The 19,713-nt window shown below is 42.9% G+C and overlaps 1 protein-coding gene across 12 annotated transcripts in view; it reads right to left on the bottom strand.

Moving 5' to 3' along the window:
- Nucleotides 1-17,975, bottom strand: part of ZNF337 (zinc finger protein 337) — a 31,320-nt gene extending 13,345 nt beyond the window's left edge. For 2 of the 12 annotated variants that reach the window (XM_074406141.1, XM_074406138.1), the window contains exons 1-2: nucleotides 14,724-17,843; nucleotides 1,039-1,114 (exon numbers count right to left, since the gene is read on the bottom strand). Coding sequence is in view for 10 of the 12 variants with exons in the window: in XM_074406138.1 (XP_074262239.1) it covers nucleotides 1,039-1,086 (48 nt within the window). In the remaining 2 variants the exon portion in view is untranslated. Of the gene's footprint in view, nucleotides 1-1,038; nucleotides 17,845-17,869 lie in introns of those variants that run through there. The other 10 variants (XM_010330755.3, XM_010330753.3, XM_010330754.3 and 7 more) reach the window with 10 other exon arrangements.
- Between the last annotated feature and the right edge of the window lie 1,738 nt (nucleotides 17,976-19,713).

The raw sequence follows: 19,713 nt of genomic DNA, 5'->3' as shown, positions 1-19,713 counted from the left end.
GTGGCCAGCTGACAATGCAGGCTCAGTACAGGGCAGTGACTACTCTTCAGAGATGCAGCAGACCCAGGGCTGTAGGTGCAATCTCCCAGTTAGGTAAGCTGAAAGCCCATCTAACCATGTTGATGCTGTCTGGCAAACCAGGGATATTCAGGTGCCCCAAGTGACTCTGCGCCTTCACCAGAACATGGTGTGATCAGCTGTGGCCACCCCAAGCCAGCACGTGACAGACTTCTGAGTTGGGAGCCTAAGGGACCACAGCCCACTCCTGCAACCGTATGTAGGCCGTTTTTCTTGCAGCTGTTTCAGTCAGTGGCCACACATCATGAGGATACTGAGGCAAGCCCGTTTCAATCCAGGTGCTCCTCTGATGGCCCACTATGGCCTGAAGACTGCTGCCCTGGCCAAACCTCTGGGAGCTGTACTTGGTCTCTGATGATTCCACAGTTTTCTCCCCCTCCTCCTCACTGAAGTCTGATGAGGCTCCAGGCGTCCTTTTCTCTCTTGCAGGTGTTTCCTGTGTAAGCCCAGCCCGTCTCACTGCATCTTGGCATCTGCTTCTCCTAGGACTTGGATTCATCCACCACCAGTCTGTGAGGATATTGGCTGCTAAACCCTGTCTCCCTTGCGGTTGAGCAGTCTGCCCAGTGGCAGCCTGAGACTGAGCACACTTCTGCCTCTTCCCTACCTCCTGTACTTACCACATCCCTCACAGCTGCCCAGTGAGCCCCTCTCACTGAAGGCCTTTGTGACCTCTCTCTCTGCCCTACCCTTCATTGACACCAACTCAACATCATCACTGACACTTTAGTGTGAACATCTCTGTTTTTTGCTGTAAATGCTCCCTGGGTGTTGTGCACAGATCACTGATTGATGAATGATACCCACAGGCCAGTCACCTGCTGGAAGATGTCAGGAAAGACAGATCACTCCCCAGGAGCAGTGCTAACCTTGGTCTTGTGCTAACAATGTGACTGCTAGGGCCAGAAGGAAATGGGCCCGTCCTGTGATAGCAAGGAGGACAGTTCTGGGAAGTCTCACCTCTGTCTTGGCTCCCTGGGATTCCATGGCTATATTCCTGCTCTTCATGGAGAAGGGAAGCTTGCAGATGGCCAATCTGTGAAAACAGAGAAGTCAGAGGGTGGCTGGGTACAGATGCCCTCCCCAGGTTGTGACACAGACCAGATTCCAGTACCAAATGGGGAGCTGGGTAGAGCACACCTGCAAGATTCCCACGTGGGGTTCTGGCCAAAAGGTCTAGGGAGGCAGACTCCCTGCAAATCTGGGACAAGCTTGCCTGGGAGTGAAGACCCTGTGCCCCAGGAGCTGGGTGAGGTTTGTTGTTTACATCACTGAGGAGTTAAAAGGATGTGGAATGCCTGCAGGTGAGGTCTTGAGTTTAAGGTTAGGACTCAGAGTTCCAAATGTTTTTTGCATTGAACAGAAGAACACATGAAAGCTGTCTGCCTCTTCTAGCCTCAGTCTCCCTGGGTTTAAACTCAGGATAACCACAAGGGCAGACAGACTTGAGAAGGCCATAGGCAGATGGCACTGGCAGTTTTTCAATACTGTATAACACCAAGGCCTTTAACAAATTAATAGCATGGGGAGGGGAATCTCAGGAAGATGGCTGACTAGGAATAGCTCAGGATTGCAGCTCCTAGTGAAAGTGCAGTGGATGAGTGGATGCCACATTTCCAAATAAATTTTTATTGCCCACAGACCAGGAGATACCTAGGCAGGGGAGCCCCACGGGTCGCCAGTGTGGCTGTTTTGGCCCATGCAGCTGCTTTGCTGGCATTCTGGCATGGCAGTTCTCCGTACAAACTACACTGGTCCAGGTGCCCCCTTAGCTGACGATTGGAGCCCCGGGAAGGCAGATCACCCATTCATCAGATTTAAAAGAGGACTGAAACAGGGAGCCAGGCCAGGAGATTCCTGGGCAAAAAAAACCACCAGAAATCTCAGTGCTGCTGTTTCAGCTGGCACAGTGAGTCGCTGCACGGGAAATCACATAGATCCCGGTCCCTACTTAACAGGCGACTGGAACACCTGGGAGAGAGTCAACCGCTCAACTAAAAAAAAACAAAAAGACTCTGAGTCAGGGAGCCAGGTGATCAGGCTTGGCTGGTCCCACCCACCCCCACACAGAAAAACAGTAACTGAAAATGCCTGGGTTGAGAGTTTCACAGCAAGCAGCACAGCTGAACCCAGGACAGTCCAGCTCTGTGGGGGAGGGGCGTCTGCCATTACTGAGGCACTCCACCACTACGGAGACAGTCCGCCATCACTGAGGCAGCCCACTGTTGCTGAAGCAACGCCCTGTTGTCAAGGCAACCTGCCACTACAGAGAGAGCCTGCAATTACAGAGGCGGTCCACCATTGCCGAGGCAGTTCTAACTACACCCATATAAACAGGACCGCAGGGAAGATCACATGGCAGCTGGGCGGAGCCCACAGCAGCTCACCAAAGCCTCTGCAGGCAGACACTGACTGGGCTGCCTCTTTGCTGGGCAGGGCAGCCCTGAAAGAAAAAAAAAAGGTAGCAGCACAATGGAAACTCATAAATAAAGCCCTAACTCCCTGGGACAGAGCACCTGGGGGAAAAAAAGGGAGGTTATGAGTTCTGCTGCAGCAGACCTAAACATAACTGCCCAGCAACTCTGAATGAACAACGGAACTCACAGATCAGCACTGGAGCTCCAATAAAGGATAGACTGTATGGTCAAGCAGCTCCCTGACCCCTGTATATCCAAAGAGTCACCTCATAAAGGAGAGAACAGACTGACATTTGGCAGATATCCTTCTGGGACGAAGATAACAGATGAAGAAACCGGTAGCAACCCTTACTGTTCTGCAGCTGCTGCAGGTGATCCCCAGGCAAGCAGGGCCTGGAGTGGACCTCAGCAGTCCTACAGCAGAGGGGCCAGACTGTTAGAAGGAAAACTAAAAAACAGAAATAACTTCATCATCCACAAACTGGAAGTTCATTTAGAGACCCAATCCGAAAGTCAGCAACTACAAAGACAACAGGTGGATAAATCCACAAAGATGGGAAGAAACCAGCGCAAAAAGGACGAAAACCCGAAACCAAAACAACTGTCTTCCTACAAGGGATCACAACTCCTCACCAGCAAGGGAACAAGGCTGGATGGAGAATGAGTGTGATGAAATGAAAGAATCAGACTCAGAAGGTGGGTAATAAGAAACTTCTGAGAGCTAAAAGAACATGTTCTAACCCAATGCAAAGAAACTAAGAACATTGAAAAAAGATTTGATGAAATGCTAAAGAGATGGACAACATAGAAATATAAGTGCATTGATGGAGCTGAAAAACAAGATAACTTCGCAAATCATGCACAAGTTTCAACAGCTGAATTGACCAAGCAGAAGAAACGACATCAGAGGTCGAAGATCAACCTAATGAAATAAAACAAGAAGGTAAGATTAGAGAAAAAAGGGTAAAAAGGAATGAATAAAGTCTCCAAGAAATGTGGGACTATGTGAAAAGACCTAATTTACGTTTGATAGGTGTACCTGAATGTGATGAAGAGAATGAATCCAAGCTGGAAAATACACTTCAGGATACTATCCAGGAAAACTTCCCCAACCTAGCAAGGCAGGCCAATATTCAAGTCCAGGAAATACAGAGAACACTACAAAGATATTCCTCAAGAAGAGCAACCCCAAGGCACAAAATCATCAGATTCACCAGGGTTGAAATGAAGGAGAAAATGCTAAGGGCAGCCAGAGAGAAAGGTCGGGTTACCCACAAAGAGAAGCCTGTTAGACTCACAGCAGATCTCTCAGCAGAAACCCTACAAGCCAGAAGAGAGTGGGGGCCAATATTAAACAACCTTAAAGAAAAGAACTTTCAACCCAGAATCTCATACCCAGCCAAACTAAGCTTCATAAGTGAAGGAAAAATAAAATCCTTTGTGAACAAGCAAGTACTCAGAGACTTTATCATCACCAGGCCTGCTTTACAAGAGCTCCTGCATCAACTAACGGGCAAAACAGCCAGCTGGCATCAAAATGGCAGTATCAAATTCACACATAACAATATTAACCCTAAATGTAAATGGACTAAATGCCCCAATCAAAAGACACGGACCGGCAAATTGGATAAAAAGCCAAAACCCATCAGTGTGCAGTACCAGGAAACCAATCTCACATGCAAGGATGCACAAAGGCTCAAAATAAAGGGATGGAGGAAGATTTACCAAGCAAATAGGGAGCAAAAAAAAATCAGGAGTTGCAATTCTCGTCTCTGATAAAATACACTTTAAAGCAACAAAGATTAAAAGAGACAAAGAAGGATATTACATAATGGTAAAAGGATCAATGCAACAAGAAGAGCTAATGATCCTAAATATATACGCACCCAATACAGGAGCACCCAGATACATAAGGCAAGTCCTTAATGACTTAGAAGAAGACTTAGACTCCCACACAATAATAGTAGGAGACTTTAACACCCCATTGTCAATATTAGACAGATCAACCACACAGAAAATTAACAAGGATATGCAGGACTTGAACTCAGACCTGGAACAAGCAAACCTAATAGACATTTACAGAACTCTCCACCCCCAAATCCACAGAATATACATTCTTCTCAGCACCACATCACACATACTCTAAAACTGACCACATAATTGGCAATAAATCACTCCTCAGCAAATGCAAAAGAACGGAAATCATAACAAACAGTCTCTCAGACCACAGTGCAATAGAGTTAGAACTCAGAAGGCAGAAACTAACTCAAAACTGCACAGCTCCATGGAAACTGAACAGCTGGCTCTTGAATGTTGACTGGCTAAACAATGAAATGAAGGCAGAAATAAAGATGTTCTTCGAAACCAACGAGAATGAACATACAACATACCAGAATCTCTGGGACACATTTAAAGCAGTCTCTAAGGGAAAATATATAGCAATAAGTGCCCACATGAGAAGCAAGGAGAGATCTAAAATTGACACCCTAGAATCAAAACTGAAAGACCTAGAGGAGCAAGATCAAAAAAACTCAAAGCCAAGCAGAAGACAAGAAATAACTAAGATCAGAGCAGAACTGCAGGAGATAGAGACACAAAAAAACCCTTCAAAAAATCAATAAATCCAGGAGCTGGTTTTTTGAAAAGATCAACAAAATAGACAGACCACTAGCCAGATTAATAAAAAAGAAAAGAGAGAATAACCAAATTGATGCAATAAAAAATAATAAAGAGGATATCACCATAGATTCTACAGAAATTCAAACCATCATCAGAGATGATTACAAACAACTCTATGCACATAAACTAGTAAACCTGGAAGAAATGGATAAATTCCTGGACACTTGCCTCCTCCCAAATCTAAACCAGGAAGAAGTTGAAACTCTGAATAGACCAATAACAAGGTCTGAAGTTGAGGCAGCAATTAAGAGCCTACCACCCCAAAAAAGCCCAGGTCCAGACGGGTTCACAGCTGAATTCTACCAGACATACAATGAGAATCTGGTACCATACCTTCTGAAACTATTCAAAATAATCCAAAAAGAGGGAATCCTTCCCGAATCATTTTATGAGACCAACATCATCCTGATACCAAAACCCGGCAGAGACTCAACATGAGAAGAAAACTTCAGGCCAATATCCATGATGAACATAGATGCAAAAATCTTCAATAAAATATTGGAAAGCTGATTGCAACAGCACATCAAAAAGCTTACCCACCATGATCAAGTCGGATTCATCCCGGGGATGCAAGGCTGGTTCAACATATGCAAGTCCATAAACGTAATTCACCACATAAACAGAACCAAAGACAAAAACCACATGATTATCTCAATTGATGCAGAGAAGGCCTTTGACAAAATTCAACAGCCCTTTGTGCTAAAAACCCTCAATAAACTAGGTATTGACGGAACGTATCTCAAAATAATAAAAGGTATTTATGACAAACCAACAGCCAATATCATGCTGAATGGGCAAAAACTGGAAGCATTCCCTTTGAAATCTGGAACTAGACAAGGATGCCCTCTCTCACCACTCCTATTCAATATAGTACTGGAAGTTCTAGCCAGAGAAATCAGGCAAGAAAAAGAAATAAAGCGTATTCAATTAGGAAAGGAGGAAGTCAAATCGTCTGTATTTGCAGATGACATGATTGTATATCTAAAAGACCCCATTGTCTGAGCCCAAAAGCTCCTGAAACTGATAAGCAACTTCAGCAAAGTCTCAGGATACAAAATCAATGTGCAAAAATCAATACACCAATAACAGACTTAAAGAGAGCCAAATCAAGAACATATTGCCATTCACAATTGCTACAAAGAGAATAAAATACCTAGGAATACAACTAACAAAGGATGCAAATGACCTCTTCAAGGAGAACTACAAGCCACTGCTCAACGAAATCAGAGAGGACACAAACAGATGGAGAAACATTCCATGTTCATGGTTAGGAAGAATCAATATCGTGAAAATGGCCATACTGCCCAAAGTAATTTACAGATTCAATGCTATCCCCATCAAATTACCAATGACCTTCTTCACAGAACTGGAAAAAAAACACCTTAAACTTCATATGGAACCAAAAGAGAACCCACATAGCCAAGCCAATTCTAAGCAAAAAGAACAAAGCAGGAGGCATCACACTACCAGACTTCAAACTATATTACAAGGCTATAGTAATTAAAACAACATGGTACTGGTACCAAAACAGAGATATAGACCAATGGAACAGAACAGAGGCCTCAGAGGAAACACAACATATCTACAACCATCTGATCTTTGACAAACATGACAAAAACAAGCAATGGGGAAAAGATTCCCTGTTTAGTAAATGGTGTTGGGAAAACTGGCTAGCCATGTGCAGAAAGCGGAAACTGGATTCCTTCCTGACACCTTTCACTAAAATTATCTCCAGATGGATTAAAGACTTAAACATAAGACCTAACACCACAAAAACCCTAGAAGAAAATCTAGGCAAAACCATCTATGACATAGGCATAGGCAAGGACTTCATGACCAAAACACCAAAAGCATTGGCAACAAAAGCCAAAATAGACAAATGGGACCTAATCAAACTCCACAGCTTCTACACAGCAAAAGAAGCAGTCATTAGAGTGAATCGGCAAGCAACAGAATGGGAAAAAACTTTTGCAGTTTACCCATCTGACAAAGGGCTGCTATCCAGAATTTACAAAGAACTAAAACAGATCTACAAGAAAAAAAACAAACAAGCCCATTCAAAAGTGGGCGAAGGATATGAACAGACACTTTACAAAAGAAGACATACATGAGGCCAACAAACATATGATAAAATGCTCATCATCAATGGTCATTAGAGAAATGCAAATCAAAACTACATTGAGATACCATCTCACACCAGTTTGAATGGCGATCATTAAAAAATCTAGAGACAACAGATGCTGGAGAGGATGTGGAGAAATAGGAACACTTTTACACTGTTGGTGGGAGTGTAAATTAGTTTAACCATTGTGGAAGACAGTGTGGCGATTCCTCAAGGACCTAGAAATAGAAATTCCATTTCTGGGTATATAGCCAAAGGATTATTAATGATTCTACTCTAAGGACACATGAACATGAATGTTCATTGCAGCACTGTTTACAATAGCAAAGACCTGGAACCAACCCAAATGCCCATCAATGATAGACTGGACAGGGAAAATGTGGCACATATACACCATGGAATATTATGCAGCCATCAAAAATGATGAGTTCCTGTCTTTTGTAGGGACATGGATGAACCTGGAAACCATCATTCTCAGCAAACTGACACAAGAGCAGAAAATCAAACACCGCATGTTTTCACTCATAGGTGGGTGTTGAACAATGAGAACACATGGACACAGGGAGGGGAGCACTATACACGAGGGTCTGTTGGGGGGAAATGGGGGAGGGACAGTGGAGGATGGGGAGTTGGGGAGAGACAGCATCGGGAGAAACGCCAGACAGAGGTGAATGGGATGAAGGCAGCAAATCACACTGCCCTGTGTGTACCTATGCAACAATATTGCATGTTCTTCACATGTACCCCAAAACCTAAAATGCAATAAAATAAATAACATGGGGAATGTGAACTGTCAGGAAAAAGTCCTCAAACACATGGTCAGTCTAAGGCAATGAGTGATACAATGCAATTTAGATCCTGATTGCAATGAAGAATATGTGAAGAGTTTTAACAGCTAGTAAAATCTGAACGCTATTGAATATTAGATTACCAAACATTAGTTTTGCTGTTATAAAAATATTACGGGTTTTAAGAAATAAGCCCTTCCTGTATACAAACTTGCAGAACATTCATGAGTGAAAATGATGTCTGGGTGTGCTTACACACCCCTTCTCACCCTCAAAAGTCAATTGAGCATTATTGGCCATACTTGATAATTTTTAGAACTGAATAATGTGTACTGGGTTCATTTTACTATTCTCTGAATTTTTTTGAAAAAAAAAATTCAGGTAGAAATACCAAGAACTGTAAATTAAAGTGGTGAATATAATTATTTCACTAGTGTATTCACTATACTTTTAAGTGAATATTTTGATAAAAAAGTAAAAGTAAAAACAGAAATATAGGGGTGATAAGAGGAAATGTGAAGAACAAAGATGGTATCATGTGGTGATCATGGGGAAAACAGCATTCATCCACTAGCCAGCAACTTTGAGGCAGAAGAAGTGAACAAATACTATGGTGTTGTGAAAGGAAAAATAAAAACTAGGGACCCCAGTCCAGTCTGCCAAAAGGAAATATTAAACTGGAAGCTGAGTCATGCAAGAAGCTGCCTTTCCTTTTGTTTCTAAGGAGAGAGCTACAGATAAAAGGTTAAATATCTTAACAGTAGCTATTCTATGCGCACCTTATGTTATGTAAAGTGCTGATTTACGGAGTGTGAGATGAATACATAACTATTCTCCTACCTGCTCCTTTTGTCTTGTCACTGTGGATTACCACCCCCCCCCCCCTTTTTCCCCTCTAGCCCACTTTTCCCTTTTAAATACTGAAGCTCTCAAAATCAGCTTTGGAGAAAGCCACTGACCTCTCTCTGGGGCATGTTCTCAACCTTGGCAAAATAAACATCTAAATTGATATTCAACTCTGATACTTTTTGGTTTATTCATAATTGGAGAAGAAAAGCAGTGCAATTTCTTTTTCTGATGGCAGTTGAAAGGTGATTTAAAACATTTTTATTTCTATATACTTATATAGTTTACATCCTTGTATATTCCATCTGTGCTATCTTTACCTATTCCAAAGTCACAAAGATATTCTCCTGCATTGACTCAAAAGTTTAAACATTTTGTTTTTGATGGTAGTGTGAATATGTATTTCATTTTTAACTGTTTTCTGCTAGGTTACAGAAATACAAGTGCTTTTTAAAAACACTGACCTTATTTTTTAAGTTCCTAAACTGTGTTACTAGCATCTAGCTGTTTAACTACAGATTCTTCCATGTATATACTCACATCTTTTGTGAATAAAAAGTTTTTCTATTTCAACATTTATGTCTTTTACTCCTTTTTAATACCTTAACAGATTAGCTAGATATTATAGGATAATGCTAAATAACAGCTATGACAATCAACATTAATGCTTGTTCTTGATCTTAGTGTGAACATACTTCACCATTAAAAATGATGATTGCAGTCAAGTTGTCACAGGTAACCTGTTATATTAAGGAAAATTCTTTCTATTCCTCATTTGCTGATAATTTTTACCCTGAATGGGCATTTTTCTGCATTAAGACAGTCATGTAGGTTTTTCTCTTTTGCTCCCTGAAAGCAGTGAAAGGAAAATAACAACGTGAGACCCCAGGCCACTCTGCCAAAAGAAAAATACTAAGCTGAAAGCTGATTCATGCAAGAATTTTCCTTTTGTTCCTAAGCAGAGAACTACAGATAAAAGGTTAAATATCTCCATAGGTAGCTACTCTATGTTCACTCTATTCTTGGGTTTTTGGAAATAAATTCTATTTGGCTAGAATATAACATCCTTTTCATGTATCGCTGGATATTACTTGTCCATATTTTGGTGAGAATTCTTGACTATTTTCCTCTGGAGTGATTACTTGCAAGGGCATATAGGAACTCTGCTGAAATGTTCCTTATCTTGATTGAGGTGTTAAGTGATGTGTGTATACATTTGTCAAAACTCATTATATAGTTAAAAGTCCTGCTTCTTATGGTAGCAAGTTACACCTCAATATTGATTAAAAATCCTTTCTGAGATCAAGTATATATGGGTAAAATAACAAGACATCCGGATTTGTTTTAAAATACTTTGGCACATAAACAGGGAGAAGGGATAAATCTAACAAAACTACTCATGGTTTTAAAATTATTGAAACTGGATGAAGGCAAAATGGGGATTCATTTTACCATGCTCCCAATTTTGCTGTCTATTTGAGATTTTTCATAATACTAGTTTACAGAAAAAGCATTAATCATATTTCTAATTATATGCTTACCCAAACAATTGGCTGAAATGAGCCAACTTTATTTGAAAACAGTCAAAAGTCCTCAGGATTCAAGCAACTGCCCAATCAAGAAAAAGCCACATTAAAAGGAGAAGGCAGTTGGCTGGTAACAGTGGCTTATTCCTATGATCTCAGCACTTTGGGAGGCTGAAACAAGTAGATTGCTTGATCCTCGGAGTTTGAGACCAGGTTGGGGAACACGGTGAAGACTCGTCTCTACAAAACATATAAATATTAGCCAGGTATGGTGGCATACGCCTATAGTCCTAGCTATTCCTGGCTTGAGCCCAAGAGGTTGAGTCTGCAATGAGCTTTGACCATGCCACTCCACTCCAGACTGGGCAACACAGCAAGACACAGTCTCAAGAAAACAAAACAGTAACGACAACAACAACAAAATGAGACAGTCATATTTACAGCCCAATACACCTTATTCTCAATGTTCTAACCTGTCCCAAGTGCTGCCTAGTGGAAAAATCTCATGGTGAACTTGCCTATAGATGTCTGGGGCAAAAAATTACAGGTACAGAATACAACAGACCTTCTAAAGCAGCATCCCAGTTTCCACTTCCTTCCCTCAAACCTGAGAAAGCCCAGTAGACCTTTCTTACAAGGTTCTAAGCTGTTGGAGGCAGCCTGAGGGACTGCTCTCTCTGTTTTGAGGATCTCACATCTTAAGGAGGAAAAGCACTGGATCCTGTCTGACTGAAGAGCAGATGCCTGGGGCAAGATATTATGAGTGGAGCCATACAACAGATCATCAAAGGCCCAGGGGAGAGACTCTTGGGACAAATAAATATTTAAAAGCAATTGCCTATGAGAAAATGGAAAAAGCCACAATGAAAGGTAAGATCTATGCTCCAAAAAGGTCTGAGAAAATCTCAAACCTCCTCAGACTGATCCCAAAGCTCAGAACCAATGCCAAGGTAGTAAGAAAAACCTTCCCTGGCAAAGAGTCAGTCTGCAAAGACTGGAAAAGGAAGTTACTTTTTCCACAGTGACTAATTTGTAACAACAACAACAATAACAACTACTACTACTCAGAAAACATGGCCCAATAAATGGAAGAAAATAGTGATGTAAAGTTTTCCTGGAGAAATATAAGCTTCAGGCATATAAGACAGATTTTAGAACTGTCTAAAATATTCTCAAAAGCTCATGTGAACATGGATAGAGAAAAGGAAATCAGGAAACTATACATAACAAAATAAGAATATCAACAGAGAGGCCGGTTGTGGTGGCTCGAGCCTGTAATCCCAGCACTTTGGGAGGCCGAGGCAGGCGGATCACGAGGTCAAGAGATCGAGACCATCCTGGCCAACGTGGTGAAACGCCATCTCTACTAAAAATACAAAAATTAGCTGGGCATAGTGGCGTGTGCCTGTAGTCTCAGCTACTCGGGAGGCTGAGGCAGAATTGCTTGAACCCGGGAGGCAGAGGTAGCAGTGAACCGAGATTGTGCCACTGCACTCCAGCATGGCACCTGGCAACACAGTGAGACTCTGGCTCAAAAAAAAAAAAGAATATCAACAGAGATTACAAACAGGAGGCAAATGAAAATTTTGGACCTGAAAACGCTTACTGTGAATTGAAAAATCCAGTAGAGGTATTTAACAGCAGATGAAGAGGCAGAAGAAAGAATCAGTAAACATAAAGAGAAGAATTTGAAATTACAGAGAAGAAGGAAGAGAAAAGAATAAGACAAAGTAAACAGACCCAAGAGAGTTACAGGGCATCAATTGCTGGACCTATATATATATGGGTGTTTAGGAGAAGATATAGACTACTGAAGAAATAATGGCCAAAACTTCAAAATTTGAAGACAGACATGAATCTACAAAGCCAGCACACTCAACAAACTCCAAGAAGAATAAATTCAAAGGGATCCACCCCTGAACACCATACTTCTTAATGATGCTTACATGAAACCAGCTTCAGAACATAGAACTGGCAGGGGAAGAAAAGTTAAGAATAGTGGCATCCTGCCTCTCTCAGGGAAAAACTGTCACCACAGACTGAGAGCTGGCGAGGGAGAGGGTTCCATCATGTCATTTTCACAGCCTATAGTGGAGTTTCTCTCAAGAGTTGCCCAAAGTAGGGGTGGGATGGGGGTAGCTGTTTGTGTGTCAAATGTTACAGACTCTCACTGTTCTCAGAAGGGTTCATTTTCAGTTGATTCTTATGAATAAATATTTCTCTAAATTCCTGAGTGTTCTTAAGACAGATTCTTTGAGTTTAAATGGTTGTTTTTGGTTTATTTTCTAAATTACTAGTTATGGTGTTTTGCTGGAGATATAGTCCACATAGCTCCTCACTGCCATTCCAGAATCCACATTTCTGATTATAGTAGGAACCAGAACTAGGGCCAGGCAATTAGGTAAGTGGTATGATCATTATTTGTCCTCATGGGCAGAGCAGCAAAAGACAGTGGAGAAGCAGAATTAGAAGAAGAGCCTGGCAGGCAGAAGAAGGAAGGGAATGGAAAAGCTCCGGCAAGGAAAGAGTGAACAAGGCTCAGCAACTAAGCAAGCAGACGGGAAGTCTGTCCAAGGTAGGGAAACTTCCTTTACCTAGATCACAAGGAGAAGTGAAATGGGGCACTACAGAGCTGGCTTCTAGATGTTTTTGCTCTCATTCTTCCCATCTTAATGAACCTGAGTATGAAATCTGAATTGTAAGGAGAAATTTTTGAGACCTGGAAAATTTCCACATAAACTGGGTAATGAGTGAAATTAATGAATTGCTAATGTTGTTGAGTATGATTCTGGTACTCTCGTTACGTTAAAAGACAAAACAATAATGACAAAAGTAGTCCTCAGAGAAGTTGCTGCAGTAAATTTAATGATGTCCTGGATTGGCTTCAGGATGCTCTAGCCTGAAATCAGAAAGCGTGGGGTGGGGAGTGGGTTGGAAGAAATAAGAATAGCAAAGTGTTAAGGTGCAAGAAGGGAACAGAGAGGTCTGTTATATATTCTCTTTACTTCAGTTCCTACTTCAATATTTTTCACTGTAAATTTGAAAAAAACTGAATATCCCTTCCAAGATAATTAGGAGAGGAAAAATACAGAAAACTTTCATTTCCAGCATGTGAATGGAGAACACTGCATACTGCTTGGTCTCATTCCTGCCATCTGTTGACATCTGTGGGAGTTAGCATCCTGTAGGAACAGAAACTGAGAACCAGAAGAAAGTGGTTTAAATTAGTTACCAACAAATTAGATACGAAAACAAGGTAAACTTGAAACCATTACCTCCTCCATGTACATTTCATTAAAATTCTCTAAGATAAAAAAATAGCTCCTACATTTTGGGGAGATGAAAAATGTTCATATGTTGATTTGATGATCAAGACTTCACCATATACATTTCTTGAAACTCTCAACTAGAACTTAAAATGGGAAAGAATTTTATTGTCTCACTTACACCTCAATGAAGCTATTTCTTAACAGAAACCCCCCAAAATCCCAGCTTGCTCCACAACCCAGTCCACTTGATCCCAGATACATTACATAAAGTAAAAATTATTTTTTATTTTTTTTGAGACAGAGTCTCACTCCATCCCCCAGGCTGTAGTGCAGTGGCACGTTCTCAGCTCACTGCAACCTCTGCCTCCTGAGTTCAAGTGATTCTCTTGCTTTACTTTTCACAGTAGTTGGGATTACAGGTGTGAGCCATCATGCTGGGCTAATTTTTGTATTTTTAGTAGAGACAAGGTTTCACCATGTTGGCCATGCTGGTCTCGAACTCCTGACCTCAGGTGATCTGTGCGCCTTGGCCTCCCAAAGGGCTGGGATTACAGGTGTGAGCCACAGTGCCCAGCCATAAAAATTATTTCAACTGATTAACACAGCACTTCTTAGTCTGTGAAACGGGGATTCCAATTCCTAACTTGCACATTGATTGAGGAGATGAATACAGCAATGACTAAAAAGCCCTGTTCCTTGGACAGGACAATGGCTCAGCACATGCTAAATGAATCATTTTTTATAAGACCTGGTCTGCACAATGAATGCAGCAGCCTGAATAAAGCAATGAGAAAAGGAATGCTGGGGCAATGATGGAAGTGTCCTGAATAAAGGCATCAGATCTGGGAAACCTTCCCCATGAGGAGAACCAGCTGAGAGGTTCTGAGCCTCAGACGGGACAGTGTAGGGCAGAAGATGTCAGACATGAGCAAAGGAAACCCACCAGAATTTAGGGCAGAGAAGGCACTGCAGGAAGGCAATACGTAAGGAGTCCCCACCTGAGGTTGGGCTGTTCTTCCTTACCCTGCAGACAGTCCTCTCATGGATAACGTGGGAGTGGAGAAGAGGAGCTGGGGACTAAAATAGCTCTAAAATTAGCTCTGTGATCCTCAAAGGTGGCCTTGGAAATTTCCAGTCCCAAGGTAGAGCCTCTTCTTGTTAAAAAGAAAGGACCCAAAGTCTTCCAGAGAAGAAAACAACTGTAGGCAGCTTCCTGGGAACAGATCCTCAGTGTGGGCATCACAACACAGCATGTCCTGATGTGAGGCTAACACAGAACACAATTTATCCCATCTGTGCTTCTAGAATAAAAAGGTGTTGATACTCATTATAATATTTAACACTTACTGAAAATTTAATATATGCCAGGCATGGCACAAATTTTTCTGCATTCCTCACAACTGTCCTATGAAGTGACTATTACCCACCAATTTCAGATGAGGAAACTGCAGCAGAAAACATTTAAATACCTTTCTCAAAGTGACATAGCCAATCGAGTGATAGAGCCTGGGTTTCAACTCTCACTGTAAAGGGCTATGTCTTAACCAGCAGGCATGGATATGACATTTCTCAATGAATCTGCACAGGTCAGGAGGGGATGTGAGTCAAGCTAGATTAGCTTGCAAGGTCATGAGGTAGATCTTGACTGAGGAGTCTCTCTACTTCGGGGTTCTGCTGACAATTTTTCCATAACGAAATGATTAAAATCAGTTATTTGGATGGTCAGTCCACAGCCTCAGAGGCATAAAAAAACTGCTGGGCCCAAAGGTTGCTGTTACTCCCACCCCAATAACCAAGGAAGACCAACCAACATGGTGAGGACTGAACTGCTTTTTTTTTTCTTGCCCAAATGCCTATCTATGGGGCTTGGGGAGTCCTGCCCTAGAAACCATAAAGTCTCATCAGATGAGTTTTATTAATCCTATATAATGTGGCTTACTTTCCAACCTGACTCTGGTATAGCATCACATGATAGCAGATGCTGAAGGAAATTATTTTACCCCAAAATATACTTCTTCAACATGTTTTGAAAAGGCTGCCACAGGGGCAACAGATTGAAATGGATAGCCCTGCAAAGCTGTCTTTGGTGGGAATATTTGCATCTGTAGAGAATCTCCATTAATGTAGCCAGACCTCTCTCATTCTAAGCCTTTCCTAGATGTAGAAGAGACAAGACAGCCTGACGGGCAGTGGCCCACGCCTGCAAACCCAGCACATTGGGAGGCTGAGGTGGGTGGATCACCTGAGGTCAGGAGGTAAGAGACCAGCCTGGCCAACATGGTGAAACCCCATCTCTACTAAAAATACAAAAATTAGCCAGGCATGGTGGTAGGCGCCTGTAGTCCCAGCTACTTAAAGAGTGTGAGGTAGGGCCACTGCACTCCATCCTGGGCAACAGAGCAAGACTCTATCTAAAAAAAAAAAAAAGTCTGAAAATAGACATTTACCATCTATTCTGAGGGCTGCCAACTAAGGGGCTTCATCTACATACTAGGAACTTTCATCTACGCAATCCCCTTAACGCTGTCATGCTTCTAATTCTAGTCTTTAGACAACAGCTTAAGTCTCTCAACCAGTTGTTCACTAAAGAATCCCTAAGTACCCCCATGAGGTGTAAACCCGCTTAAAGGTATTCTGGCTTGGCCCAGCATGGTGGCTCACACCTATAGTCCCAGCACTTTGGGAGGCAGAGGCGGGTGGATCTCCTGAGGTCAGGAGTTTGAGACCAGCCAGACCAACACTGAGAAACCCCATCTTTACTAAAAATACAAAATTAGCCGGGCGTGGTTGCGCATGCCTGTAATCCCAGCTACTCGGGAGGCTGAGGCAGAATTGCTTGAACCCGGGAGGCGGAGGTTGTGTGAGCCAACCATTGCACTTCAGCCTGGCCAACAAGAGCAAAAACTCCGCCAAAAAAAAAAAAAAAAAATCAGGAATTTTGGGAGGAACCCATGTATATCTTTCTCATATTGATTTATAATTTTCTTTTTAGAGTCAGGGTTTTCCTGTGTCGCCCAGGCTGGCATGAAGTGGAGCCAACATAGCTCGTTACAGACTCCACCTCTCGGACTCAACCGATTGGGCCTCCCAAGTAGCTGAGACCACAAGTGTGGAACACAATGTCCTGCTAATGTTTTGTTTTTCTAATTTCACGTGAAGAGAGGGTCTCGCTGTGCTGCCCAGGCTGCTCTGGAATTCCTGGCCCCTCTCAATGTGCTGGGATTACAGGTGTCAGCCACCATGCTCGGTCTGATTTATGATTTTACCTGAAATTCCTGTCTCCTTGAATTGCATAAAATTAACCTGCAACCCGACTGCCTCAGGCTCACTTTCTCAGGACCTTTTGAGACTGAATAACTTGGACCAGTCACTTACACTGAATCAGAATAAATCTCTTTAAACATATTTGGTAGAACTTGGATTATGCCATCATCAGCAGGGAACCGGAGAAGAGGCCCCCTGGGTTTCCACAGCCACCCCACCTCCCTCGGAAGCTGCACCAGGCAGAGCCCCCAAACACATCTGCAAAGTGCCCGGGCGAGGACACTTGTTCCCGGTCTACCCTCCCATCGGCGAAAGATCATCCCGAGGCGGGCTGCCCCCAACCCACAGCCGCGGCCCTTCGCAAAACACGAGAGCGAAGTCCTCCCCGGGTCCCACCTCCCACAACGAAGTCTGGAGCATCAGAGTCGGAGGGAAGCCGAGTCAGACTCAGCCCTCCAGTCTCTCTGCTGTAACCCCCACCCCACCTGCCGACCGTGGCTGTGGCCAAGTCCCTCTCCACCTTCTGCCAAAAGACTCCCGTGGCAGCTCGCTGGGCGGCCTGCCCCGTCCCCACCCGAGGAGCAGCGACCCCGGGACACGGGGACCTGCGTTGCTCGGCGCCCCAGTGAAATCCGGGCCGTTCACTGCCCGAGCCGCCCCTGCACGCATCGGGGGACAGAAACTGAGCCGCAGCCCCACCGCCCCTCCAAGGCACGGCCGGCCGGGGCCTCCGCCCCTTCCCAGAACACAGAGACGCCAGGCCCGAGGGAGCGCGCACTGCGGCCCCAGCAGCGTTCCCCAGCGGGCCAGGCCTTCCCGGCCCTCCTTCCCGCGCGGGAAGGGCGCGCTGGAGAGGGGGACCCGCAGGAGCCGGGCTCACCAGGGCGGCAGAGGGCGAACCGGGGCGGTGAGGTCACCGTCGGCAGACCACGCACCTCACGGCTCGCTGACACCCAGGGATCTGGAACCCTTGGGGCCGCCCGGGACTACGCTACCCAGAACCCTCAGCGTCGTTGGGGACTACACTACCCAGAATCCTCAGCGCGGCCAGGACTGCGCTACCCAGAATCGTCTTTTATGTGCCCAGTGGTCGCGCTGTGTTTGTCCCTAGGGTTTCCAGACTGGCGGTTACACTGCTTTAAGGGCTTTAGCCATACATTAGGAATGTGTACCCGTTTCTGTAATATATGGAAATAACTTCCAGTGTGTCTTATGACTGCGGCCATGGTATACTCTTCTGTAAAAACATTTGATCTCTCAATATATTTTTAAGACATTTTTGGGCCTTATTTTTCACCTTTAGGCCTCTGAGTTCTTTGATTTCTTTTACAGCAATGTGTGTGCCTACAGATCCGTTTTAAAATTGTCTCAATTTTTTATGTATTTTCCTAAATCAATATATTGAAAAACAGTCATTTACCCAATAATCCAAGGCTCCACTTATATAATTCATTGTATTTCATTATACTCTGGCATTTGGTCCAATTTCTAGATTTTCTCCTGTTCCTTTATTTTTTTCTGTCTAATTATACTTCAATGCCACTCTTTTAATTATGGACGATGTGTAATATGCTGACATTTTTTAAGGCCAGCCAGACCTGGAGTTTATATTTCAGAGTCTTACTAGCTGATTTTTAAATTTAATTTAATTTTTTTGAGATGTAGTTTCACTCTTGTTGCCCCGTCTGGAGTACAATGGCTAGACCTCGGCTCACTGCAACCTCTGCTCCCGGGTTCAAGCAATTCTCCTGTCTCAGCCTCCCCAGTAGTTGGGATTACAGGCATGTGCCACCACGCCTGGCTAATTTTGTATTTTTAGTAGAGAAGTGGTTTCACTATGTTGGCCAGGCTGGTCTTGAACTCCTGACCTCAGGTGGGTGATCTGTCCACCTCAGCTTCCCAAAGTGCTGGGATTACAGACCACCACTCCTGGCTTTTTAATCTTATTTTATATTTTTTAATAAACACCTTATAATTAACTTACCTTGTTCCAGAAAAAAAAAAAAGAGAATCTATTGGAATTTTTGTTGGACTCACAATAAAATTATAAATCAATTTCTGGAAATTAACATTTCAATTAATGCTGATACTTCCTATGCAAGAACATTGTGTGTTTTTTCATTTGATTCAATATAATTTGTGTATGTTGGGAGTGAAGAAAAAGATAGTATCCTTAGATGGATTTTAAATACTAATTCTAAAAAAAGAGTAGGAGTGTCATCACATAATGTAAAATCCCCCAGAAAAATATTTAAAAATTTGGTCACTCAAATGTTCCCAAATATTTGGGATTTGGTAGACATAATATGCAGAACATACCTCCATGTGTGCCCAGAACATAGCAAATAGAGAAGTTTAACAAGTAGACATTAAATAAATATTTTCTAAATTATTCTCCAAGACACAGACCCCAGTTGAAATCACTGGAGGAAAATTTGTAACCAACTTTTCCAACCCAATCTTACAAAGAATTCTGCGCAAAATGTGAAGCCAAAATTACCGAGGATACAGCAAAGAGCTGTTCTGATTTTTAGATTGCCATAAATGGAAGTATTTTTATGTAACACTAGAAATTGATCAAACCGTGATGAACATCTTGAACAGCTTGAGGACCACTGCATTAATTTCACCCTTTTCATTACCTAAGCCCCCAAGTCTCCACAAGGTCAGTATACCCACCACTTCCTCTGAGAAGCCTTCCCAGTGTGTTTTTATCCTTCAGCT

The sequence above is a fragment of the Saimiri boliviensis genome, chromosome 9, assembly GCF_048565385.1.
Source record: "Saimiri boliviensis isolate mSaiBol1 chromosome 9, mSaiBol1.pri, whole genome shotgun sequence".
Taxonomy (NCBI): domain Eukaryota; kingdom Metazoa; phylum Chordata; class Mammalia; order Primates; family Cebidae; genus Saimiri; species Saimiri boliviensis.
The sequence above is the reverse complement of the archived record's forward strand: the minus strand, read 5'-3'. Positions and strand labels throughout refer to the sequence as shown.